Source organism: Convolutriloba macropyga, chromosome 1 (genome assembly GCF_964194025.1).
Source record: "Convolutriloba macropyga chromosome 1, txConMacr16.3, whole genome shotgun sequence".
NCBI lineage: Eukaryota > Metazoa > Xenacoelomorpha > Acoela > Convolutidae > Convolutriloba > Convolutriloba macropyga.
This window is the reverse complement of record NC_134468.1, coordinates 72,011,265-72,039,208: the sequence shown is the minus strand read 5'-3', so window position 1 is coordinate 72,039,208 and position 27,944 is coordinate 72,011,265. Positions and strand designations below refer to the sequence as shown.

The window sequence follows — 27,944 nt, the reverse complement described above, 5'->3', positions numbered from 1 at the left end:
ACAACAACCGTAGCTCAGATACATTCTCAACCAAAGCAACTGCTTAAAACATTCACTAAACTATTTAAAATCTTCAAAAAACTGTTAAACTGTAAATATCGATTAGATTTTTTGAAAAACTGTAATAACAATGAAATCATTCCGGATTTTTTGAGGTTCCGAATTCCCAAAAACGAAGTTTTTTCAGGTCAAGCGGTGCACAGCTTTCAGCTTAAGCTCTTAAGGAAAGAAATAAGTCATGCGGAACAAGGCTGTAGATTGTTCGAGGAAAAATTTGGAGATGATAGGGGCATTTTCAGGAAAAAAATTGAAAAAAAACTGTTACCTTCAATTGTGTACAGCATTAGAATTGAAATGAGAGATCATTCCGAATTGATTAGTAAAAGACTTAATGACAAGTTAGCCAAGCTGTCTGAGAGACAAGACAAGCCGTTGTGGAATGGATCTCATTATAATGTTGTTACGCTGGACGTTGTTGAACTGCCGAAATTGGTCCTGCACGTTTTATCGTAAGGTCCAAAGCATCCAGTCAGGGACAAATTTAATGAAGTGCACATCCTTGCGGATGTAGACAGATTATTTGTGAGTTAAGGGAGAACAAAACTGATCGTGAAAAGTTATGTGAAATAGAATTGTCTGCCAAATGGTACGCCAAGAATGTACGTGAGACACCAATGAATAGAGGTATTAAAAAACTAAGGATTTTTTGAAAAATCAAAAACTACTAGCTGTACCTTTTGATAAAGATTGCGGTTTTTGTGTTATGAAACAGACAACATACTGGGATAAGCTAAATGAAATCCCGAGCTCCAGTCAGTTTGAGCGTCGTAATGGGGAAAATGATGATCTAACAATAAGAACGGAAAAACTGATGAATAGCAGTTTGCATCAATTAATGAAACAGGGAAAGATATGTGAAAAGATTTATCACAGGCTCAGGACAACTGGATTGCAACCGGCCACACTTTTTGGACTTGCTAATGTACATAAAATTGGTACGCCGATTCGGCCTCTTCTGTCAATGACCGGTAGCAGTTACGAGAACGTCAAAAAATTTCTCTCTCTTTTTTTCGGGAAGTTACCAGGTGCAAATATTGACAATAACTCGAAAGATGACAGAGCAGCTCCAGAGGCTACCAAATTGGATGAAGATGAGCTAGGGATATCTCTTGAAATAAAAAGCTTATACACCAATGTACTGGTTGAGGAGGCAATTGAAATTGCGCTGAAAGAACTGGACTCCAATGACGAGGTACCGGAAATTCCGAGGTCAGCTATGAAGACTAGCCTTTTGAGACTAGCCGTAACTAAAGTTCACTTTAAGTGTAATAAAATGTGGTACACTCAATCGGGCGGTTCAGCAATGGGTGCTTCGCTGGCGGTAATTTTGACAAATCTGTGGATGAAATCCTTTGAAAAATCTTTGCAGAAACCAAAAAAAGGAAGGGAGATCAAAACTCCTGACAGAAGGTGATATGCATTGACTGTAACCGACGCGATACTTTCCGAGGGAAAGAAGTTGAGTAGAAATCATGCAAAAAATGGTTTCATGTGAAATGCCAAGGTATCACTGACACAGAATATCAGACCATGCAGGAAATTGTTTGGATCTGTTCGTATTGTGCAGAAAAGGTAGAAAAGAGGACACAATAGAATTGAAATTATTCAAGAGGTATGTGGATGACATAGTGTGCACGGTAAAGGGGAGCCCTCTAGATTACCTTGAGTATGCAAATTCTCTTCACAAGAACTTACAATTCACTCTTGAACCACCAAACGGGCGTGGAGACCTGGCATTCCTAGATCTAAACATAAACCTAAACAAAGATAGAAAAACCAGCTGTCATTGGTATCAAAAATCAATTCAGACCGGCATAATCCTAAATTTCCGTAGCAGTGCACCGTTGAAACATAAGAGAAATGTGATTCAAGGGACTGTGCACAGGATTGTTAATGCGACCAGTGACTGGCAATCTTTTGATGTAGCTCTCAAGAAAAATCAAGAGATCTGGACTGAAAATCAATACCCAACGGAGTGGTCTTCCAGTATTGTTGATGAAACGTTGGATAAAATAGTCACGAAGGAAAAGGTCACAGCAAAACCACCCCAAAATGAACAACATTTTAAAAAAATTAAAAGTCTTAACAATAGGGAGCTTAAACCTAGGTTTTTTGTTCATTACAGAGGAAATATCATGCAAATTTTGCAAGTAGACTGAGAACATTGTGTGATATGCAAATCCTTTTCACAACAAGAAAGCTAAGAACTTTCTTGCCCACCCTGAAATCACCTTTTGATAAGAATCTGATATCCCAGGTGGTATATAAAGTTACATGTAAAGGATTCAGTTCCATCTATGTTGGCCAAACCAGCCGACATGTTACCGCTAGAATTTATAAGCATCAAAACAAGGACTCCCCTGTTGGACAACACCTTGTTGAATGTTGTGGTACAACGCATAACGTAAAATGTGAGATTCTTGATGCATGTCGCGGGGTTGAAAAACTAATGACGGTAGAAGCGATCTACATCAAAAAGCTGAAACCGCAATTAAATACGCGCGATGAGTATCGGGGGGGGGGGGGGAATTGACATTGAAAACTATTTCAAATACAAAAATTTGACTTTTGAAATTCAAAAAATATTCTGGTATATGTTAATTCGAAGTTTTGCCAACCCCAAAAAGTAAAAAATAAAAACAAACGATTGAAAGTAGAAATCCCTTTTCAGGAATAGAAAGCATTATACCCGGGATTTTCATAAAATACGGAATAAAAAATGAATTGATTTTAGTGTAATATGTGTAAATAAAATGTTGTAAATGTGGTTTTAACTGTAAATAATTTCAAAAATTCGATGTTATTTCAACTCATTTCTTTGAATTATAGTCAAAGACAAGTTTCTATACTTTGTAAATGATTTCATTTAATTTTTTTAACCTGACGATGAACGCAATGTTCGAAAACGTTCGTTTTAGTTAATCAATTTAAGTTTTAATTGACAATTACTTCTCTGCATCATGTATAAGTGCAGTTCTGCATTAACGTTGAAATTCAATGTTTTGTCACAACCTATTCTTTCTTGATTCAAATCCTCTTGAGACCAGGGAAATTACTCTTGGCACCAGGGGAGGTTAGTCTCAAGTTGCATTGATTCTAGGGCTCAATTTGGGTTTTGGGGTATTTCGACACTTTTGACAGAGGCATAACAGCTTCCATATACAGATCACTTTATCATTGCAGTCCAGAAAATTATCGTTTTTGAAGCTCTTGTCGAAAAAGTCATGTGACTTTCCGTTTCCCGATTTTCATTTCCTCCATATCTTTGCCCAGAGCCTTGCCTATCAGATTCGCTAATTATACTCCTACCGTCAAGAAATCGCTCTCCTGTTTTTGTTTCGTTAAAACTCGCGTCTTAAGTGTTTTCGTTTTTCCAGTACGTGTTTTATGTGGATTTTAACCGTTGATTTGCACAAGATCTACCAATTAGATTTAATATCTGCTTTTGATGATATCTATGGATACCAGGAGGACTTGCAGTTCGCCGAAATAGAAGTAAACAAATCTTCATGAGACGGTCTCCTGTATTCTGTTATTATTATTATTATTATTATGGCTTCCACAAACGTGAGGGACTGCTCCCGCAAAAATTATATAAATAGATGAATCATACCAGTTTAAGTTTGTTTGTTAAGTTTATTTCGTTTGAGGACCGACATTTTTCGCAGAGACAGATAAATGTTATGGAACAAGAATTTTCGATGCTGAAATAAATATTATAGTACTTCCACATCAAGTTTAAGATTCGATTTTTGAGTCCGACTGGTTGAAAGAAATTACCATTTGAATCAATGATATTTCCTCTATATGTGGTTCGATAGAAAAAATTTGACCGCTGAAATTCTTTTTTGATTTCAGGCAACACAAACCGAAAACTTGACCGTCTTTGCACAATATTAATATGCTCGCTGATGTTGAACGCATAATAATTGTTCACCAATTTCGATAGCAATAGAAGATCTGTTAGCACAATGTAATAGTTGAGAGGTAATAAGTTCAGGGATCTCAGTCGTTCGCAATAATCAAGGTTCGGTAGGATCCATTTCGAAACTTTTTCTTGAGATTTTTCAAGGAGTCGCATGTCAGATTTTGAAGGCATATAACAGTTAGATCCATAGATTAAGATTGGAATAAGCGTACTCTTATAAAGATTTAGTTTTGCAGTAACCGTCAGGAGATATGATGTGTTTCTTTTAATTTGGTGGAAGAATTTGTTGGCTTTACGAGTCCGCAATTCTACATGTTCCTTCCAAGTGAGGCTGTCGTTCATAGTGATACCAAGGTCCTCCACAGTTCTCGATTGTTCCAGCGACCATTGACCCAAAACCGGACTTAATCTCAACTTGATATTGAAAGTTATGTACTGACATTTCGATAAATTGAAGCTGATGTTATATTCGTAACTCCAACGCAATATTGAATCTAGATCTTGTTTGATTCCGTGTGCGTTTCCAAGATTTTCATTTTATAATAATTTGAGATCGTCAGCAAAAAGAAAGACTTTGGAGTTGAAAACAGTTTCAGGTAAGTCATTAATGAAAATAAGAAAAAGTAGGGGACCAAGTATTGAGCCCTGAGGTACACCCGAGGTGACCGGCGAATTCTTCGATTTTAGATTTCCAATTTTCACGTATTGCAGTCTGTCGCTCAGGTAACTCTTTAAAATCTCGAACAGCTTGCCACCTATTCCAATGCAATTGATCTTACGCAAAAGTATTCCATGATCAATTTGGTCGAAAGCTTTGGAAAAGTCAAAGAGAAGAGAGCTATTTTCTCGATTGTTCTCAGAACAGAATTTGTATATCTTATCTAAGTAGGTTATCATTTGAAGAATAACTGATCTTCTTTCACGAAAACCGTACTGTGAGTCAGTTATGAGTCCTTTGAAAAAATTTACAATTGAGCCATACAACAATCTTTCTAGAACTTTCGAGACAATGCATAATAGTGTTACAGGACGATAATTTACAACATCTGCTTTCGATCCTTTTTTCTTGAAAATTGGGCTAACTGCTCCTATTTTCCATGCACTAGGATAGGTTCCAAGGCACTAGGATAGGTTCCACTCTGTCTCCGTTAACTCCGCAGTTCCTGAGTTCCTTGAGCAGTTTTTCTCAATAAACTTTGTCTAAAGTTTTTTCAAAGTCAAGATAGTTTTGCAAGGGTTTGCGAGCCCAGACAATCACACTTCAGAGAGATGTCTGGAATTTCATTGTGGCTCCCACGATTTCATCCAAAGGTTAGCCAAAATCACTGTCAAGGACGCACCCATTGCCAACCCGTCTTTCTGACAGTACCTAAATGTAATTTTAATTTTGGGGAATTCAATTTGGGGCAAAAAACATACGAAATAAATATTGAACGCATTTGAAATCGGAGTCGGAGACAAGTTTTTTGCTGCCCAAATGCATCAACGATGGTAAAGAAGGATCAAAACTTAATGCACGTAAGAGTTTAAAGAAATGCGATTAAGAAAAGTCAAATGAGTTAACTAAAATTCGCTTGTCTAACTCTATCGACTCAGATATTTAATAAGCGGACAATATTTTTTTCGAGCTGACAATATAAAATTTTCGCTCTGTAGTTGGTTAGTAGAGTGCTCTGTCGATCTATTGTGCTAGCAATAGTTTTTCGCGGTGCTATTGTTTGTGAGATCGGTCGGTTATGTATTTTTTCAAAACTTTTTGAGGTTCGATGACGATAATGGCAGAGGCTGATGGAAACGTTTGCTCTGGGCATGAACTTTTTTTTAAGTATCGATGCATTACCTGCGACCAAAAGTGTGTGAGAACTGCTGGATAGAGGATCATGCATCACATATTGTGCAATTATTGGCGGTGGAAAAGCAACTTCGGTTAAAGGAGCTAATTGAGCAAAATAATGTCCAGAGCGAACTTCAGGCCAAGAAAAGCAAATTATCTTTGATGACTGAATTGAATAAAGCTGTCGTTTCTTTAGAAAGTTTTACTGCTCTTTGCGTGACTCAGCTGGAAAAAGATGTTATGGTGCTTGATGATATCTCAAGAAACATGGAAACCGTAAAGGAGGCTTGTAGCAATATTGCGCTTCTTGATAGCACAGCTTGTAAGGGTTTTCTACAATACTACGGCATGCTGTCATTGAAAGTGAGCGATAACACTTCTGAACTCCTGAAAAATCATTTTTCGTTTGTTCAAAAAACCTATTCGAGGGTAAATTCGACTAAACCCAAAAGCCCAGTTGACGCACAATCAGTTAAGACTGAAGATGCTGAGTTTAGCCAGCCGGAAGAATGCAACCAATCCACTCAAATTTCCAAAACATCGAAGAAAAAAACGGCAAAAGCTAAACAAAATGTCGACTTTAATTTACTTTGGGAAATCGAGAATATAAAGTTAATAAAAAAGTCAACTACAATCAGCAAAAAGTTTTCAGCCAACACATATGTCACGTGGAACATGGTTTTGTCAAAAGTGAAAGATGCGGGAAAAAGCGATCAATTTTTGTGGAGCTAGCTGTTAGAACCTACGAATGGTGCTGTCTCGAATGACGATTTGTTGGGAACAGATGTAATTGTCGAAATAGCGCTTGTGAACAGCGTCAAACTGTCCTTGCAAACGTCTTTACAAAGGTCAAGAGTTTGGGGTCTGTCGGGATCTAATACTGTTATCAACTTTGAACGATTCATTTCCTTTTCTAACCTTTTTGATCCCAATCAGGGTTGGTTGAAAGGAGATTCGGCTGTTGTTAAATGTACAATAAAGAGAGCATAGTTAAATTTAGTGTAATATTTGCTGTATAGCTTACAAATTATCGTGTAAATTTTGAATTTACTAAAAAGTATTTTATATTTGCTCTTGTTCCCAAAATCTGTATGATCAGTGATGGAGTGATGTTTCAGTTGTTTGGATGACGTCAATTTGCATCAGACGTTTTTGTCACCATAGTAGTGGGATTAAAAACGTCACAATTTTTGGCGGTGGACTTATGGGCTCTGGAATTGCCCAAGTTGCTGCTCAGTCAGGCTTCAATGTTCTTCTAGTGGACCAGCAGAAAGAAATTCTGGATAAATCGCATAAACGAATATTACAAAGCGTTGAAAAGATGGCAAAAAAGCAGGACAAAGTGGAACCAAAAGAATTTGTTGAATCAGTTATCTCCAGAATTAGTACTAAGCAGTTTAATACTGCCAATGACTCGTCGTTTGATATGAAACATGAAACAGATCTTGTCATTGAAGCAATTGTTGAAAACATGGAAGCCAAACACAAGTTATTTGAAATACTTGACGCCGAGTCCCCTGAAAATACAATTTTTGCTACTAATACTTCTTCGTTGCCTGTAGGCGAGATATTTCAGCACGTGAAGAGATCTGATAAAGTAGGAGGTTTGCATTATTTCAACCCAGTGCCAATGATGAAACTACTTGAAGTGGTTAAAGCCGACACAACAAGTGATGATACGTTTCACAAATTATGCAGCTTTGGAAGTGAAATGAATAAAACTGTAGTCAAGGTATGATTTTTGCATTTTCTGATGATATTTACTTCATTGGGACCAATCTTCATGGGTAATAGACAAACTATCAACCCTACCACAGAATTTAATGCTGCGTGAGAAAATTTGCAGCCATTGACAAACTGAAGAATCAGCATGTAGATGCAAGAGGTGAAAGATGTAAGAAGTCTTTAGCTAGGAGACTTTTAAATGAGAATTTAAACTCTGACCAAAAATTAAGAGGCCGTCCAAACGGGAAAATTACAAGGCTATTCTTCTTGAAAGGCATTATTGTTCATAGGGTTCAATCCAAGAAAGTCCAAAACGTTCAATCTTCTGGTAGTGTTTTTTCTTTTTGGTCTCGGGGTAGCGCTGGCTCTACGCTCTACGTACTATATCGTGAATGTTATCCTGAAATCTGCCAGTTATATTTTATAAGCTTGGAATTGAAATATTTGATTTTTTATTGAAACACGCACGTGCAGGTCTTAAAATGCCAGATTATTTTTAAAATGCTAATAGTTTTTTTAAAATAATTTTGAAACACGCACGAAATGCCAGATCTCTCTATCGTTTTACAACTTGCAAAGTGAGTATTTCAAGCAAGATTACGTCTCACATCGACTTCCTCAGGGTCTCATAACCTATACTTAATTCACATAACTCAAATTTATTTTTCTTGAATTTTTAGTGCAAAGATACAGCTGGTTTCATTGTCAATCGCCTTCTGGTCCCATATTTGGCAGAAGCTGTTTTGATGTTAGAACGAGGGGATGCCGAAATGAAAGACATTGATACGGCCATGAAATTGGGAGCCGGATACCCAATGGGACCATTTGAGCTTCTGGACTATGTTGGCCTGGATACGACGGAGGCAATTTTGCAGGGATGGTGCGATAAATATCCGGATACTTTTAAGGTGCCGGAGACAGTGCGTAAACTTGTGGCCGAGGGTAAACTGGGCCGAAAGAGTGGTGAAGGGTTTTACAATTATTCCAAATAGAAATAAATGAATTCGGTGAGACAAATATCCTTAAAATACATATGTAATTGTTATTTTGTGTTTTTATTGAGAACTTGATGAATTCGAGTCTGATTTGTTTTACTGTGAGCATACAACATTAATGGATGAGCCGTCACTGATCTAACATCGAAACGAAGACTTAAAAAGACAACGATGTGAAGCGAGGAATTTTGCTGACTGAAATGGCTGCCAAATGAGTAGTGGTGGACAATTTAGGACACTTAAAGAGTGGCAAAATACTTGATTTATGTAAACATTTTAACAGTAAATGCAGAATTTGGAGGATATGCCTTAAGTAGTCTACGAAGCGAATTTATAAGGGTTTTGAACAGGCAAATTTAAACTCCCAAATACGAGTCCAAGCTTGGAGCAATAACATCGCGATATTGTAAATTTATTTCAGAATTAAAAAATTGTTTTTTTACGTCAAATGTAGCAGTAATTTTGAGACTTCTTAACTCAAGGTTTTCGAATACTGTTATCAAACTTACTTGGATTGGAAGTTTCTTTCAGATCTAGTGATGAACGTGCAATACAGTGTGGATCCCTACAGCATGCCCGATCAGAGTGGAGCTGATCAAGGGCTTCTCCAGGACCAGTACGGGAGCATGGCTGATCAAGGTGGCTATTACAGCAACGGAACCCTACCACAGGAGGGCGGAATTATGCCAGACGAATACGGAGGTAGCTAGATGGATACTAGGCTGTTAACGCTGTTTCCGCGTTAATTAAATGATACATGCTTGCAGGAGTTTTTAATGATTGCAGGTTTTCCAGGTTGTGATTAGTACTGATTACTTTATAAAGAAATTCGTCGTCTAATTAGCTCAGTAAAAACAGGATGGTTGTGAAAGATTGAAAGTCGTAATTGTTCTTAGTGAATTGCGGAAAAATTCAGAAATCAAATGGAATCCACTTATCTGAAATGTTCAATCGTTATTCTATTAATCAATAGGTGCCGGAGCTTACGGTGAAGCCCAGCAGATGGACCCTTCAGGGGGTATGATGGCAATGCCCTCTGCCCACATGCCAGAGTCACCCTACCTGGGACAGCTGGTGTACGAGAGACAGAGTCTGGACCCAAACATGCTGCCACAAACATGCGGACTCGTTGATCACGGTACTTTCTATTTTGTTTTCAATTCGTTTCTTGAAACTATCACGTTTATTTCACCAATAGAGAGCACAGCACTTGCGTCTCAGAGAAAGTAGTCCGTTTTTGTCGCTCTGTAAAGCAGTTTATTGAGTTATGTTGTCCAAACAGGGATATCTCACCTCCGATCTTTTTTAATAGCCGCACAGCGATAGCTGGGGCTATTATTGGCCTTCTCTTGGTTTTTTACAATTCAAGGAATTTGAATTGTATTGGGGCGCTGTCTTTTTTTAAGATCTGTTCACACATTTTCATGAATTTTGAAGTCAAATTGGAGTTGTGATTTTGGTCACGCCGAAACAGGAAATGGAGCGAAAAAGCGAGTGGTTTTGCAGCGTGAATTTTTTTCGCTCTAATTTTAAATTATAGTGAGAAGACGGTGTTTGAACAAAAATTCGGTTTCTCAGTAGTGGTTTTTTGTTCACATGCGGCAATTTCACTCTGATTTTTACTGTTTTTTTCGATTTTTTGGATAGGATTTTTTTCTAAATGGTTTTCCCAATCAATTCACAGCTCATTCTAGGCTTAGTTTTTTTGTTTAAATTAAATTTTCATTTCTCGCTAGTGGTTTTTTGTTCACATGCGGCATTTTGACATTGATTTTCTGTTTATTTCTTATTTTTTTGTTCTGATTTTTTTAAAATGGTTTTCTCAATTCTTTCATAGTCCATTCTAGGTCTAGTTTTTCTGATTAGTCAATGAAAATTCTTTGAATTGTACGTCAGGACTTGTCCTGCTATGTTTTTTTATTTCGTCATGATTTTTGTTACGACCATATGACATCACAGCCACTTTTTGTTCATTCGTTCATGCAATTTCAACTGAATTGCATGTGTGACGTCATTTTTCGCTCTTAGTGGAGCAAGTTTATTTGTTCATGTGCGTGATTAAATTTTTGGTCACACTTGACTTACCTCACTCTCAAAAATGACTTCCTCACTTTAAAATTGACTTTTATTTACTTCAATTCAAAGAGATAAGGTCAAATGGGTGTGTGTCACTCTAAATCAAGGTTATTTGAGATCAGCTAATAGAGGCAGCAATAACTTATACAGATTTTTAATCAAAATATAACAGGTCAGCCTTCAATGAAAAGACGATTTTTTTGGTCTGTCTTTTTTACTGTCTTTTTTAAACTGCCGATCTACGAATCGATTGCGGCTATTTTCTGGCAATCTGCCGGCTATTAATAGCCGCTCAGCGATAGCTGGGGCTATTATTGGCCTTCTCTTGGTTTTTTTATTTTGTCGTCATGATTTTTGTTACGAGCATATGACGTCACAGCCACTTTTTGTTCATTCGTTCATGCAATTTCAACTGAATTGCATGTGTGACGTCATTTTTCGCTCTTAGTGGAGCAAGTTTTTTTGTTCATGTGCGTGATTAAATTTTTGGTCACACTTGACTTACCTCACTCTCAAAAATGACTTCCTCACTTTAAATTTGACTTTTATTTACTTTAATTCAAAGAGATAAGGTCAAATGGGTGTGTGTCACTCTAAATGAAGGTTATTTGAGATCAGCTAATAGAGGCAGCAATAACTTATACGGATTTTTAATCAAAATATAACAGGTCAGCCTTCAATGAAAAGACGAATTTTTTGGTCTGTCTTTTTATTATAGCTGCGAAGCTGTAAGCTGAGCGAAGCTATATTGCGGTGCTCTTGGTTTTTTTTGTTTCGTCTGACGCCTTTTTTTCGTTTTACATTTGTTCACACAGCAAAGCTGAAAAAGTCAAATTTTCTGAATTACTTCTTCCTCTCACTAACGGCATTTGCGCGCGTGACGTCATTTCTCACTCGCTTTAGCAAAAGTTTTTAGGTTATTTGCGTGATTAAATTTTGATCATACGTGACTTACCTCACTCAATAAAATGACTTTTCCACTTTAAAACTTAAGTTTAATTTGAATTTGTTTAAGGTCAAAGGAACTCATTTGTGCAGTAAAGGTCCCTAATAAGAGGCTTCTGTGGAATGAATTTTAACAAGCTTTATTAATTTATCGCTGAATAATGTTTTTTACCTAGTTTTTTGAGCGGCGTCGATTTTTTTTTTTCAATTTGGATCTGAATCTGTTTCTATCTCTATTATACGGCACGCAGGTCTATTCTTTCGCAGCTATTCCGGCAATCTGCCGGCTATGTTTTACTCTTTTTTAAACTGCCGATCTACGAATCGATTGCGGCTATTTTCTGGCAATCTGCCAGCAATGTTCTAACTCTGTAAAGGCCAGTGAGATGAAAGATCGAAAGTTCTGAATTAATGGTTCTAGAAATGAGAATCATAGACATCTAACGTTTTAGAGATTGAGAGGCTTCGTAATGATGCGAACCCAGCAACTCATCGCTTCCCAGAGCCCATGTTCGCCAATCCGTTTCATCACAAGATCAGGGTAGTACAGAAGATAGCGATGCCACTGGACGAGTACCCCAGTCTCAACTTCGGAGGCAACATAATTGGCAAGAATGGAGAGAACATCTTAAGGCTGAAAGAAGAGACCAAGTGCAAAATCATGATATTTGGCCGAGGCTCCATCAACAACAGAGAAAGGGTAAATTAGCGTCCTTGCTGTTTTCGAATGTTATCAATTTATGCCTCACAATTCTAATTGGCTGATAAATGAAATCGCGCATATTTTGAACAGAGCTGTTCTTGGCTTCTTCTGCGTTTCATGTGAAAATAGTTCAACATAAAGAGTACATTCCTGTGCGAAGTTGTCGCCGTATAATTTTGAGATAAATTTTGGGAGTTGAAGTTATAATGATGCGATTTTATAATAATTTGTTTCCTGTGAGGAACTTTTGTTTCGGAGCTTGTATTTATACATTTCTTAGTGCTATTTCTTCTTTTACATCAAGTTTTATAAATAGATTGATCGGTTCAGTGGCTAGTTGATTGTTCATAGATAAGGTTATTTTCGGTGAAATTATTTTTTCTGCCCAGTTAAGCTAAAATTTAATGCTTTTTGCATTGATGGTCTGATTACTGAGAATTGTGTTAGGTTCCGCTTATTTAACCAAGATTGCCTATAACTCGGGGCCATATCAGTCAATTGTACCTAAAGTAACCAAGCACGAACCTTAAAAAACTACCGGTTAAATTTTATTGAAGCCGCAATTTTATGATCTCTTGGATGTTGAGTTCAATTTCCTAATATTCAACGGTTGCTGCTTATTACTCGCATTGCATCTCTCTCACACTGGTTTGCCTCTGTTTAAAAGTAATGTGTCTTAATTTTCATAGTAAAAGCTCAATCTCTTTCGACGCTTGCTCATTTTGAGCGAAATTTTTGAAAATTAGCCTTTATTTGTGCTTTATTTTATCACAGCACATTTTTCTCAAATTGTCTCAAGGTGCAGTTGACATTATTGTTCCCGCCTAATTAAGTGGGGGGGGGGGCTAAATACTCAAACGGGTTTTTTCTGTTCAGTCAATTTTAGTGGATCGATATATTCATCGTAGGGGTTGTAAGTGGTATCATTAGAAAGCCCGTCCAGCGCAGAATATTTAACTAAAAAGAGTTTTTGAATTTCGATTGTTCCACGGAGTTATCGAGGTTTTAAGTTTTATGAACATTAGACTGATTTTCGTTGTTGTTCGCATTTTCCGTATTTTTACGCATTTTTGCCAAGTTTGCCAAAAAAATGTTCAAATTTGTAAAATTAATAATGTTGGTGTTACCTCTAAAAGTAGAAGTTTGTTGTTGAACTGTTTACTTCCATTTTTTGCTGAAGTTTTTGCTAATTTTTCCTGAAATTGAACAAAATAAGCTTTTTAATCCACTTTGTTCAAATTTGCCGGATTTATAACACACCTAAAAACTGCTGACACAGTCTTCCTTAACTTCAAAGAAAGCAAATTTTACTTGTGCATTCTTTTAGAGTGTTCTTGAATTAAAATTCTGCCTGTTTTTGCTAAATTAACTCGATAATTATACAGAATCAATTTATTTTTTTTTTTCGATATTTTTGTCTTTTTTAGTCAATTCCATATCCATAATATTCGGAACAATTACGTGTTCCTAATGGACGAACGACAATAGAAAGGCTAGTTTTGGTGTTAGCTGTGTTTTGAAAGCACAAAAAATTAGATTGTGATCAGTCAAACTTTAATTACCAAAAAGAACAAGTCAAATTGAAGCGGTACTAATCACAGCTCCCATTGGCTTCCTGGGAGTTTCAAGACAACCTCTCTTATCTCGTTTTTCGGCCAACTTTTAGCTCGAAGTCAGTAAAGACAGTTGCATCGTCTGTCTAATGGAATGAAATTTTAGTATTTGGGGTTATACGCTTAAACTAATGGTTTTTCTGCTCTGATTCTACTTATTTTAAAAACATTTTTCGATTATTGAACCGGCTTTGAGGTTTTTCCTTGTCTTGTCACATTATTGGCAGGTCACAAATCACATTAATGGCGTTTAAAAAGGAGACAAATTTGAACACATCAGTTATTCAGTAAATAGATTATGGAACATATCGACTGTTTTGATTGCATTGCTTATTGTTCTAACGGCTTCGATGCCGGTTTTTTTGCAAAAGTTATTATTTTTGATTTTTGTCTATTATCTCTTTTTGCAGACGTATGACATATTCTGAATAATACACAGATATCAGTGGTTTTTGAGAAATAAAAGAACCTATTTAATCTTTTCAGTTGATAGCTAATGCTTTTTTGTCATTGAAATTATTTGTCTTACAAAAAATAAAATTGTAGTTTTAATACTTGTTACCTAGTCTCATTTTTCATAGATCACATATCTGAATATTGGTGTTCATATAACGCGAAATTGATTATATCTTGATTTTAACGGAATAAATTATGGTTCAACAACGGCTTTGACACTGTTTTCTTGTAAATTTGATTGAATTTTCATCTTTAATGTCTGATTTTGTTTTTTGCTTATGTAGATGCACATAATCTGGATAGTGACAGGTCGCAATGCCTTCTCTTGAGGTATGAAGGAGCATAAACTTTTTCAAAGTTTTCAGTGATGTCTAATGGTTTTCATTATTCAAAATTATTTGTTTAAAAAAATGGTTTATTTTTTCCTTGACGTTTTCGAATATTTTTGTCTGCTTGTTACTGAGTCTCATCAAGTACTGGTCCCATGTTTAATCTAGTGAAGTACAACTTAGTTTTTTTAGTTTAGGTTGTATTTGACGCTATTTTGACTTTGTTCTGTATTTTTTTTTTTCAAAAAAATAACATTGATTTTTGGATGTAAGTGTTGTTGCCATTTGATTTTTTTTCGTTTGTCTGGTCTCGTAGTCTTAAAAATGGCATTCTTATCGGCCAACTAATATGGGGCTATTTACTTTTCTAAGTGATTTGAATTGGAAGCAATTTTTCTATTCGTAGACCAATTATTTTTGATCAGTATGTGAGTTTTTTGAAAGTTTTCTATCTCTTTATCATTTGGAAAAAATTTTGAGGATCTTTGCGGTTGAAATGTGTGCAAACGCAATTTACTTGGCCTCTTTTTTTTGAGTGAGACATCTGTTTCAGGAAAGCAGTCTGTTGAACAGTGGTGATCCGAAGTACGCACATCTGTGTCAGGAACTGCACGTACATTTGGAGACATACAATTATCCTCAGCAGGCATACGAAAGCTTGGCCAAAGCTATCGAAGCCATTGGCAAGTGTTTTAAAGAGGTAAGTTAAAAGCCGTTGGCTATATGCCATCTTTTTAACCATTATTTGGCAGCGCAAACAATTCAGTTACTATTTTTTATCTCGATTCTGGTAGGTTTGACCCTGCTCTAACGTTGTATCATGCAGATAAGAAGCAATTGGTTGTGTTTCTATATCTGAAAGGACTTGTACACAATATGAGTTTAGCTTTTCGACGTAATGTATGTTTGCCCTAATTTGAGGGATAGCATTGTTTTGAGCAAGTTTTTGCATTTGAAACCAACCTCAAGTTTTAAAGAGGCGTGTGAGATCCATTTTTTTTAGTTGATTGAAACATCAGGTGCCACTCCGAGACGTGGTGGTGGAGGTGGCGGCGGAGGCGGTGGAAGGATGATGGGTGGAGGCGGAGGGCATTTTGGTGGAGGCCAAGGCGGAGGGTAGGTATCAACAGCATAACTTATCTTTACTTTTTAGCTTCAGAATTATGAACTAAACTACGCTAAGTTAATTGGATTTGACTTTTATAGACAGTTTGGCCGCCCTGCTATTTCTGTCTTTTTATAGCTGTAAGCTGAGCGAAGCTATATTGCGGTGCTCCTGGTTTTTTTACAATTCAAAGAATTTGAATTGTATTGGGGCGCTGTCTTTTTTTTTAAGATCTGTTCACACATTTTCGTGATTTTTGAAGTCAAATTGGAGTAGTGATTTTGGTCACGCCGAAACAGGAAATGGAGCGAAAAAGCGAGTGGTTTTGCGGCGTGATTTTTTTTCGCTCTAATTTTAAAGTAGAGTGCGAAAATGGTGTTTGAACAAAAATTCGGTTTCTCGGTAGTGGTTTTTTGTTCACATGCGGCAATTTCACTCTGATTTTTACTGTGTTTTCGATTTTTTGGATCGGATTTTTTTCTAAATGGTTTTCCCAATCCATTCACTGCTCATTCTATGCCCCTTTTTTTGTTTGAATTAAATTTTCATTTCTCGCTAGTGGTTTTTTTGTTCACATGCGGCATTTTGACATTGATTTTTTTGTTTTTTTTTTTCTTATTTTTTTATCTGATTTTTTTAAAATGGTTTTCTCAATTCACTCATAGTCCATTCTCGGTCTAGTTTTTCTGTTTAGTCAATGAAAATTCTTTGAATTGTACGTCAGGACTTGTCCTGCTATGTTTTTTTGTTTCGTCGTCTGACGCTCTTTTTTCGTTTTACATTTGTTCACACAGCAAAGCTGAAAAAGTCAAATTTTCTGAATGACTTCTTCCTCTCACTAACAGCATTTGCGCTCGTGACGTCATTTCTCACTCGCTTTAGCGAAAGTTTTTAGGTTATTTGCGTGATTAGATTTTGATCATACGTGACTTACCTCACTCAATAAAATGACTTTTCCACTTTAAAACTTAAGTTTAATTTGAATTTGTTTAAGGTCAAAGGAACTCATTTGTGCAGTAAAGGTCCCTAATAAGAGGCTTCTGTGGAATGAATTTTAACAAGCTTTATTAATTTATCGCTGAATGTTTTTTACCTAGTTTTTTTGAGCGGCGTCGATTTTTTTTTTCAATTTTGATCTGTATCTGTTTCTATCTCTATTATATGGCACGCAGGTCTATTCTTTCGCAGCTATTCCGGCAATCTGCCGGTGATGTTTTCGAGATACTGTTTAGTCGTGTCTCACGCTGCGCGTGAAACTAAGAGTATGTTTAGCGCTTTTGCTGTATTGAGGAAGTGCTTGGCAGATTTTGCTCAATTAAACCGTGTCGGGTCATGTCTTAAAAGTACGGTTTCAAGCCATGTCCTTGCATTTGTTAAATTTACCAAGGATCAGCTGCTCCTCTCAAATTAACTTTATAAGTAATCAGACCCACCCAGTCTTTAAAAACCCATGATAATCTTTTTAATAGCTGCGAATGATTTTTGCAACTGTTTTTTTTACGATACAAGGAGTATTTTTCTGCAGATTTTTTAAACAGGAGTGTTAATTGTTCGGGCACCGTTTTGAACGAAAAGCAAAATCATTTAATGACAATTTAGCTCTAACTTAAGTATAGTCTTAGTTTTTAGCCCTTTCCTCCCATCAAGGTGGGTGGGTGGATGGGTTGGTGGGTGGATGGGTATATTAGAAATTTTTGTTTTGCTGATAGTTTTCCGAAAGGAAGGAAGAAATTAATTTCTCCGCTTAAACAATATCATCAATTTAAATATAAACACAAATACTACAATTAGGGAGAGAGTAGGCAAACGGGGGCCCTATAGACCCTCCTAGTATCTGCCCCGTGTTAAAAGATGATAGTTTTTGTTAACTTTGTTCTGAAATAAAGAAAGAAAAAACCCTTTCTCCCCTTTTTCCATTCCGATGTTACGAATGAATGTCAGAATATTTCGTTTACAAGGCTTTTAATCTTGTTTGGTTTCTCTTTGTTCGACTCAGGTGATGAAATAATTTTTTCATAAAAACAGTTACTAAGTTCCTTTATTTTATCAGAAAATCAGGAAAACTGCTTTCTAAATTAGAAGAGCTAAATTTTCTTGCTGGAATCAGGGCTTAGAATGGGGCTGCATTAGCATGCAAGCAACGATTAGAAAAAAAGGAAATTCTACTGAACAAATATGTTTAACGAATTCCTCATTTTGTTTCAAAAAGGCTTCCTTAAGGTTGAGAGAACTTTAATTTCAAGATATTTGCACAATTAAGATCGCTTGTGGGAATGTTGCTTATCCGAAGTTTGTTGTACATTTTGTTACTTCTGTACGGAACACGTTTTCTCTCTATTTCCTCCCTATTATTCTTTTTAACAGAGGTTTTTGAGGATCTATGACTGACCGTCTTTTCGGTTTTTCTTGTTCAAAGTGAAATCAATTATTCAAATAACTTTTACAATGATGGCAGTTGATTCATTTTGGCACAAATTTAAATAATTCGTAGATGTAAAATTCATACACAGTTAAGAGGTTGTTTTGGTGGAAAATATCCGAATGATCACTTTTAACTCAACATCAAAATTTTTCCTGGGAAATAAGTATTGGCATTTAAATTGAATAACTACAACCTCCATATACTAAAACTCCTTAATGTATGATCGAATTGACGTTACTTCGATAAAAGTTGATAACTTGTTCACGGGGAACATAATATCTTAATTTTGCGACGAAGCCGTTTTGCTTACTTACAAAATCGATATATGATTTGACGGATGGTTTTGCATCAAGAAAACGTCAAGATACTTAAAAACTGGTTTGAATTTGAAAACTATTGCCACCTAGCTTAGAGCTCATACTGGTAGTACGTGATCCAGTGTTTAATTGAACTGTTTTTATAGTTAACAACTAATTTGTTTGCAGTTAGCCATTCATTTAATTTATCAACATCTTTCTATATAGCAAAATTTACTTTACCAATAGCAGTAACATTTGTGTCACCTGCTAAGGGAATAACTTCCTTTATTCTACAACTCTGCGGAAGATCAAATATATAGATAAGAAATAAAAGTGGTCCGTGAATTGAACCCCCGGGGTACACCAGAGGTGATATACTTCCAGGAAGAAAAACTGTTAACAACCACACGTTGCTGTCTATCTAAGTATGAAGTAAATTATTTTAAGACAATTCCTCGAATGCCTGTAGCTTCAAGTTTGAAGAGTAAGCTGTGGTGTTCAATGGTGTTGAAAGCTTTTTGGAGATCGAGAAAGAAACTCACTCACAGATCCTTTATTTACGTTGAGTGGTACCTTTTCCGTAATTTCAACCAAGGCAGCATCTGTGCTATGCTGTTTTCGAAAACCATACTGTTTGCAATACAGAATTTGGAATATTTCTAAGAAGTTAAACTATGTTCAGCATTGCCTTCTCGAAGTAGCCACTCTTGTGAAGGGGAATAACCTCAGCTTTTTTGAGAAGGATTAGAAATCTTCCTTCCTTAAAAGATCTATTTATAAGATTAGTTTGCTAGCCTCCCTCATCTCAGTTGGCTTTTGTTCCGGGACCTTTATACATTGCAAAATTTTTGGATGGTATTTGAGCGCTCTCTTTCTGTTCAAACTTTTTTCTTGAGTTTTAAGAAAATGAGGTATTTTAGTTCTAATACATCATAGTTTCAATTGTTTTATTCTCTCTAGAAGCAACTGTTAGACTTTAACAGTATTCGTTTTCAAAAGTTTGTATTTCTCTCCAACGAATTTTGAGTATTTTTTCATGCAAAATTTCCGCTTGACAGTTTTCATGTAGATCATTTTTTCGATTACACTTTTTGAGTGACTTCTTCACGCTCGACTTTTCGAAGTTTTTATTGATTTCAAATGCGAGTTTTTGTTGCTAAAATAAAACTGATTATGAGAGGAGACCGTACATAGCCAGTGGAGCATAACGGTTAATGTCTAAGGCTTCTTATCAGATGTGTGTGTATTTTTGTATGCGTATAGCTGTTCTACGAAAATAACGTCAGTAGTCTTATAATGATGCCAATTGTTGGGCTGTTTATGTAATAACCGATATTATTGCGCAGTTGATGTAGAAGGCAGCTGTATTATTGCTTTGTTGACGTAATATTCAATGTTAATGAGCAATTTTGCTAGTAGTACTGCCGTATTAGTGGATACAAAAATTACGAAGAGCTGTAAATTAACTATAACGTAGTTGGGCCCAGCATTAAATAGTTATGCCGTAATCCGAAATTTGTATTAACTAAAATTTTCAGCTTCCGAGGTCGCGGTGGTCGTGGAGGGGGTGAAGGTGGTGGATTTGGCCGCGGCGGAGGAAGAGGTGGTCGTGGAGGAATGGGTGGCGGTGGAGGAAACAGAGGTGGATATGATGGGCAGAGAGGTGGAGGTAGAGGTGGTGGTGTCGGTGGCGGTGATCGAAGAGGCGGCGGAAGGGTGAGTTAACCAAGTCATAGTTTCATAAATATTTGAGTGGAGAAGTAGAGATAGTCCTTGTCTCGCCGATGTTTTATAATTACTTTTCATTTGCTGAGCATTGATATCTTTCTTAGAGCATTGATATCTCATATAGGTCCCCTGAAAATAAAACCTTAGTCAAACATAACTGCAAGGGGAAAATATTAAACAAACGGTTATGGACAAATAATTAAATCTTCGGGGTCTTTCGAATTTTAGACCCTCAAATGAGCGAGCAATAGAGGTAATTTTTTTCATTACGGAACCGATTATCTGTCTGTTTTAGGGAGGCAGAGGCGCTGGAGGTAAGTTATCATTCTTTGTTTCTCAAGTGCTAATAATCCCTGAGATCATGACCTGTGTGTATAGTTTTTGCAATGATCAGTTGTTGGATTGAAATATGTCTTACAATTTGTAACCCAAGCTTTCTGAAGTTGATTTTGTGTAAGGTCATATTGTGAAATTTGGCTATAACACGCAGTCAGAGATTCTAAATTAAAGGTGCAGACGAATCTCTGAAAGAGAATCCTCTGTAAGTATTGAAAGATGAACGTCTTAAAAACAAAATGAAAGGTGGAAAACTGGTTTCCAGACACTTTTTTTTCACAAAATACAATTATAATAAGCGTTAAAAGGTAAGGTGGGTATGTATTAAAGGAGATATTGATCCATTCCAACAGATATAAGCTTTGGATGACGAGGGTTTTTTTTAAAAAGTGAAGCATAACTAGTATGAGTGAATGACAATGCCATCGTTAAAAGCTGAATATACGAGATTTATAGGCGTGGTGTAGATATCAGTAACTAATCTGAAACAAAGGTAATTTCAGGAATTACCTTTCACTGCATCGTATACTAATTAATGATTGTTAGTAAAATAAAAAAAATATTTAAACTTTAAACTGTTTGCATAACCTGCTTTATACCCTGTCAAAAATTTTAATGCTCTAGAAACTCTAGAAGTTGAAGAAATAAAATTGGCAGCCTTTAAAACCATAGTTCTGGAAAACCTAAATTCTGTTTTCTCTACGATGGAATCCTGAAGATCCATCTGGCAATGATTTGTTGCCAAAAAATAGAAAGCAACTTTTAAAATAATTTATAAGCAATTTAACTTAAATGATATTCTACACCATAAAACGCAAAAACGAGAACGAATTAAACGCAAAATAAAATAAGAATAGTTGGAACAAACATGGTGCGTTGTTTCAGTGATATTAATCTCCAGTATCATCCTATGATTAATAGAAAAATAAAATGAATAAAACGGAAAACAAAAAACAGAAATTTTGACTCCGACTGTAACCTAAGTAAATGATCACAATGTGTCAGATAAATGCTCCCAAGTTAATATCAAAAAGGGTTTCTGGTTGCCATCTACAGTGAAACATTTTGCTACCTTTAAAATTTTGTACCGACAGATTAAATATGAAAATAAAAATTTGTTACTGCGATTGGTCTTCGCTATTGTAATTGTCTACGTCTGTAATATCAAACGAACAAACCAAATCACTTAATCACAGTTAACAAAAGGTGGACATAGATTTTGTGATAGGGGATTTTTAGCCGATTGAACTTTCGTTTGAGGGCTTTATTCGCTGAGGCCATTTTGATTTTGCAGATTCAACTGAAAAACTCAAAAAAGTATGGGGTGAAGTTCAAAGCAAATACTTTTATTGACCATTTGACTTTTCAACCGACTTTCTCACGCTTGATTTCTTGTTTTGCATTTATTGAATTGCTCCCATTCCGATTTTAGGCTGCTGAGTTGTTCGCGACAGGTCACTACTCAAAGTTAAATCAAAAGCATTAAAATAGGCGTTCATTATAAGACCCTTGGGGACACCATACCCCTTCCTGGGTTTTAGTAAGGAACAATTGACCACCCCTTGTTTGTGCCTTGAAATGTCTGTGCTCCAATGGAGAAAATAGATCTCTCTGATTAGTTGAACTCTAGAGGTCAAAGTCAGGAAAACGGTTGAAAACTTTTTTTCTATAAGAACTCTGCTAGCGGAGAGTTGTAATCAGTTTCGTTAGATAATGTTTCTGGATCAATTTCACTGTGATGTTTTCCGCTCTCAGTGGAGATGTTTTTGTCAGTAACGTATTTGCAGTCCTACAATTGGTCTGTTGTTTTTATTTTTCATTCCAAATACTTTTTGACCTCATGGTTTGAACTCTCAAGTTTTCGCTCTTTTCTAATTGCTCTCTAAGAAGTTTGTAGCAATTATAATAGTCACGTTGGTCTTCTTTATGACATTTGTCGTACTATCGACACTTCTCGTATGATCGGTTTTTGGTTTGACCGTTTGACTTTCTGTCGTCAAATTCGGGATAACAGGTGAAGTCCGGATGTCATTATTTTTTCTAAATATGCGATTCACCGAAACTGTTTAAAGACATAAATTCATGGCGTGGAAGGCGGTTGGGATCTTTTCCGTTTGTGCTCCCACTCTTAGTGGGCATAAATTTTTTGAACAACGCAGACGCACGTTTTTACGTAATGATTTACTATGTAATGGCACGTACTGTAAGCGAAGGGAGCATAATGTACTGAATGGGGCGCACAAACGGAAAAGATCCAGTGGTTCTTAGAGTTTGACCAACCTCACACGTCGTTTGAGAGCAGTTCGCCTGACGTTTGTGGGTTGTTATTATGTTCATTAATTTTTACATGACCCGTATCAACAATGTGTGACACCTATGTTCCAGAAGTTTTGTGCAGCGCAATATTTTTTGCTTGTTAACTCGTTTTTTTTTCATTTCTGCTAATGCTAATAGTTTGGTAGTTTTCCGGCTATGGTTGAGAAAGTCATTGAATGTTGTTTTGCTGTCCAGGACGTGTGTTGCAATAAAGTTGGTTGTCTTATTTTTGCGAAGTTTATTTTTCATTATTAAGAATGATAATTCCGTTAAATACCGTTCAGTAATCTTTTGTGTTGATTGATACAAGAAAAATTCTTTGGCAGTTTGCTTAAGTAGTCTTTTTGGTCTCCTTATCTGTCCGTGTTTTTTTACTGCAATTTATTCAAGAAAACAAAATAAATTCTTTTTTGTGCTATTTTCCACCTGACTATTGAATTCTATTTGCTCGATTTAGTGCGCTCGCCTCGTCAGCCCTTTTTCAGCAATGCGTTTTACTTTAGTGGGATATTTAATTTGTGCGTGTTTTTGCTGTCTGAAGGCTTTTGTATTTCATAACAAGAACTGAGGTCCGCTATTGCGCTGATGGAGCTTTTCCGTTATTGACTCCCGACTACATTTTGCCCCATTCCCAGTTAGAATATATGCGTTATTGCATTGTCAATCACTGTGCCCGCCTGCGCTTGGGGGTTCCAATCGAAAAGCCACCACTTAAAGGGGGTGGGGCGATAACGGAAAAGACCCGTTTCAGTTATAGCCGTTTAAAATAGTGTTGTCTTGATAATTGATTGCATTAAATTTTTATTTTAAAATAATGACAACGTAAAATGTTTACTTTTCAGGTTTCGGAGGCGGTAGCGCTCGATACGCGCCCTATTAAATTGCTCAAAATAATCAAAATCCAATTGAAATTTTTGAGTAATTTGAACACCACTGATGAAATATGACCCCTATCTTCCGCTTAATTTAACAAACAGTAAAAGAGAACAACAGCACCCATGCCAAATTATCTCCATAAAACAAACGCAGGATTGAGTTTTTAAAGCCCAGGTAAACTCAAAGCTAACACTATCTAAACAATCGGAGCAATTGTTCATCTAAAACCGTATTCCTTTTCACTTTCAAGCTTTGAAATCGTTCCTTAAGTTTTCTAATTTAGGATGTGTAGAGTTATATGGTTAAAAAATTTGAAGAAACTGGTAATTGGTAATAATACAACGGCATTTTATAGTAAAAATTTGTAAAAAGAACATGATAGCTTGTAAAAGGAATATGATTTGTCAAACCTCATCTCTTTATATTTAGCATCCGTAAAAGTAAATATTTTGTGCTGTGTTTGAATAAATGAACCATAAAACTGCCTAGCTTGTAAAAGGAATCAACTTGATAACTTTTGATGCTGATTTAAACTTCCGAATGAAATCACGGCAAACCCTCCCAGTGCAAACTGTAATCTAAGTAATACGTAACTATGATTTTGGTTAGTATTTATAACTTTTGTTAACAATCTGGGAGGGACTTCCGTGATGTTGATAACGTCAATGTAAAATGGATTAAAACTGATAGTAAAATTCGTTAACAAAATTGATGTATAAGATTTCTACTGGTTGTCGTAAAATTTGCTTGTCTGAATAAAAAGTACAAATGCTGAAAGAAAGACTTGGAAGCAAGTCGAGTCTATTAATGAATGTTGTTTTTATTTTAGTTTGCCGTTTGTTGTTACCTCTACTAAATTTCATAACCACCCATCGATATCTTGTGTAAACTTGTTTTGATATTTTGTTCTTAATTAAAAATTCAAGTATTTCCATTTTTAAAACATGGATAATCTGTGCGAATCTTTAGCTGGTTGCTATTTGACCTTTATCTGCAGGTAGGAGTACGGGATTTTTTGTGAATTCCGCTAGATAATGTCAACAATGTGAAATTTGAATTATATCGACAAGATCCAACGATGGGGGGGGGGGGGGTAAATCGAAAGCTTTATTTATAGGTTGGATCTTCTTGTACTGTCCGTAGCACTGAAAGTGCCAGCCTACGCTTTGGAAAACATTTTAGAACGATTAACATGTTAGAACGATCAGCCAGGAAACTATACAAAATTGTAAAAGAAAACGGATTTCGAAAAACAGTTTACTTAATTCATAATAAATTGAAAACTAAAAGTTTGTAAGAGAAACGTCAATGGTTGTTTTTAGTTTGTCTGTTTTCTCTTGCTTTCCAGGCATTTGAGTAAGTTTGGTTTTTTGATCTTGGATAATGATGTTCTGTTCAGGCAAATATTTTTAATAATTCCAGCAATAGAACGAAAGATAAGTTAATTTTCAAAGCTATTTTCTGGATGTTATCATCAACTTTTAATAGCCGCCGTCAATCTCTGAACTGCTTTTGCATAGGCGCTCTCCTTTTGGTGCGCTATCTTACGACTCGAGGAGTATTGGTGGCGCAGCTTTTTATCAACAATTTTTTGGAGTGTATATAAAACAGAATGTAAAAGTCAAATGCCGCACGTGAAAACTGAATATTTAGAAAAAACGGCTGAGTGAATTGAAGAGCATAGAGAAGAGAGAGTGATTTTCTGTTGACGCCGCGTTTTTGCGAGAGAGCGAGAAAAGTTGGCGTGAACAAAAATTTAGCTAAACGAGCAAAATGTTTTGATCACGTGCGGATTTTTTGAAACAGTTTTTTAGTTTCTACTTTACTTTTTGGGTAAACTGGTTTCCTGAACAAAATTAACTAGTAATTGTACGTTTAGGAGCATTTTCGTCCATCTCAATCATATATTAGAGTTTGATGTGCAACCTTGAGCTATTTCTGTGATCATTGCCTGGTAAAAAATTGTCATTAAAAACTGAAACCTGAAAAACTTAAGAATCAAACCAAACATTCTCTCTTCATTCCAAGACGATCAAAGAGAAACCCCCTAATGACTATTTGGAAGAACATGGTTTCTCTCTTTGGATCCGACTGCAATCTTAACCAAATAGTGAACAGAAAACAATCGAGAGAAATGACAAAGACCTAGAAAGAAAACAACTTTTCAGTATCGGATGTAAATTACGGCAATTTTACAATAGAAAAGCTAACTTTACAGTCTACATGACAAGCCAGGAGTGGGAAATCGTGCACAGGCTATGTTTATGCTTGTGTTCTTAGTTACCCGTGTGAACTACGCTTATGTTCGCAACTTTGAGGGGATTAACGATATTAGCAGCAAGAAAGCGTATTGTATTTCAGTCGAGTAAAATGTGAAATTGGATTGCACATGTTTGCATAACTAGAGCAAAAATTTGGAATGTAAAAAGTACTGACAAAGTTCGTAGTGCACAAAGTGTTGCACACAGCCCTCCGTAATGTACACCTTTTGAGACGTGATTACCTATACACCTAAGGTCGACACAACACTTGTAAAGTGTACTGTAATGGAAAATCTGTCCCAATCAATTCTTAGAAATTTAGGTCTATAGGTAATCCAAAAGTTTTTAAAAAGCTGAAAACACCACAAGCGTAAAGAACTTATTTGAAAATAATGAAAAATTGTAAACCAAATTCAATTTGCCGTAATTGCCCATCATTTATGCACCCAGCTACTAAACAACAAGAGTGGTATCAATTGGTGTAGATTGAAACGAAAGAATTAAACTTATGGTTAATTTCCAAAAAAGAGTGCTAAATGTAACTAAAACGGAATAACTGTCAAATTCGGTAATTTTTTTTCTTTAGTTTTCTCATGTTAATGTTAGTAAAAACAAACAAAAAGGGCATTAATCTTTGAGGAAAACCATCAGAAAGAATGTTTCTGGCACTAAATCATGCCTGGACATATATAACTTTAAATATTGGCCAAAATCTGATAAAAAATTTTGTTAGAATCACAATAGCAGTTCATAATGTTAGAGTTGACCATAAAGGCCCGCTTACTACAAAATATGGTCAAAACGACTATAAAGCCACCTTAAAACTATAATGGAGCCCAGTGGAGACTTTTCAATACGAGAGAATGAGCTTAAACAAAAGAAGCGTTAAAATTGCAGCAAGTGAACGAAAAACTTTGCTCTTAGCGAAATTTTTTCAACGTCTACATTTTTCTCTCGCTCTTTCAAATGGTGGCATGAAAAAGAAAACCTGTCTCTCCCTCCAACAAAATAACCAACTCATCTTCCAGTCGTAATTTGGCTTTCGGCATTCCGTAATAAATGAAATTTTTCTTCCCTATTGTTTTTAATAGATGGCGTTTTGAGACTATAGGTCTTCGAAGCTATCGCAGCTATTGTCTGGCAATCTGCCAGCTATGTTCTTTTAGGCCTTTTATAAAATTTCTTAGATAATAGATTCAATGAGGGAATGAGTCCAGTCAAGAAAAATTTTGCGGTTCAAGATCTTACGAAAAAAAGAACGGCCGGTACCGAAATGGTCAGCGAATAAATCCGATCTGAATCTAATTGAAAATTTATAGGCAATTTCACAAATACAAACTTACGAAAATAGACAGTTCTTAAGGAAAATTTGAAAGAAATAACTGTCAGAGAATTGACAATTGTCGTAGGAAACTTGTGTGAAAGCTATACAAATCGTCTATTTGATGTTTAATTGCTCTCAAACAAAGTTTGAAGCAATTATATTAGTCATGTGGTCTTTTGTTATGCGTTTTTTTGCTTGACCGAATATTCGTCTGACGCATCTGACTTTTCTTCCTCAAAAACAGGATAACAGGTAGCGCCCAGAGGGCATTGAGTTCGTTTAGACCCTTTTAGCTCACTAATATCCAAGTATGCGATTGACAGAAACTGTTTTGGAGGCGTATACTCATGATGTGAAGCCCCCCCCCCCCCCGCCGTGCTCACCTCATGCCCCTTCAATTAAGCTAAAGTTAGCCTCACTAAACCTTAGCTAGCTGCTGACGAAGTCAACCGCTCGCCGGTCGTCTGAGAGCAATTAGCCCTACGTTAGTCGGTTATGTTTAAAAAAACCAACAACGTAATGAATTGTTACTAGAGGACTTATTTGAACTAAAATATTGTATTAATTGAGGTCTGTGGCGCTTCAAAATTCGTTAGGTGTACGTAGCTTCTTG

The 27,944-nt window shown here is 36.1% G+C and overlaps 4 protein-coding genes across 4 annotated transcripts in view; 3 read left to right on the top strand and 1 right to left on the bottom strand.

Moving 5' to 3' along the window:
* The window catches only part of LOC142342349 (uncharacterized), a 337,600-nt gene extending 332,004 nt beyond the window's left edge, over window positions 1-5,596 (bottom strand). The window contains exon 1 of the mRNA XM_075393652.1: window positions 5,587-5,596. The gene's annotated coding sequence lies outside the window, so the exon portion shown is untranslated. The remainder of the gene's footprint in view (window positions 1-5,586) is intronic.
* LOC142342359 (uncharacterized) overlaps window positions 1-24,674 on the top strand; it is a 77,728-nt gene extending 53,054 nt beyond the window's left edge. The window contains exons 2-9 of the mRNA XM_075393661.1: window positions 9,074-9,244; window positions 9,516-9,680; window positions 12,016-12,263; window positions 15,218-15,364; window positions 15,668-15,780; window positions 20,029-20,206; window positions 20,514-20,532; window positions 23,713-24,674. Of these exons, the coding sequence (XP_075249776.1) occupies window positions 9,082-9,244; window positions 9,516-9,680; window positions 12,016-12,263; window positions 15,218-15,364; window positions 15,668-15,780; window positions 20,029-20,206; window positions 20,514-20,532; window positions 23,713-23,750 (1,071 nt within the window). The 5' untranslated portion in view covers window positions 9,074-9,081 and the 3' untranslated portion in view covers window positions 23,751-24,674. The remainder of the gene's footprint in view (window positions 1-9,073; window positions 9,245-9,515; window positions 9,681-12,015; window positions 12,264-15,217; window positions 15,365-15,667; window positions 15,781-20,028; window positions 20,207-20,513; window positions 20,533-23,712) is intronic.
* Window positions 764-1,474, top strand: LOC142349793 (uncharacterized). The gene has a single exon (XM_075401607.1). The coding sequence runs from the start codon at window positions 764-766 to the stop codon at window positions 1,472-1,474; it is 711 nt and encodes a 236-aa protein (XP_075257722.1).
* Window positions 6,912-8,632, top strand: LOC142342303 (hydroxyacyl-coenzyme A dehydrogenase, mitochondrial-like). The gene is made up of 2 exons (XM_075393594.1): window positions 6,912-7,554; window positions 8,228-8,632. The coding sequence occupies exons 1-2, from the start codon at window positions 6,949-6,951 to the stop codon at window positions 8,537-8,539; spliced, it is 918 nt and encodes a 305-aa protein (XP_075249709.1). The 5' UTR covers window positions 6,912-6,948; the 3' UTR covers window positions 8,540-8,632.
* Window positions 24,675-27,944: the final 3,270 nt, after the last annotated feature.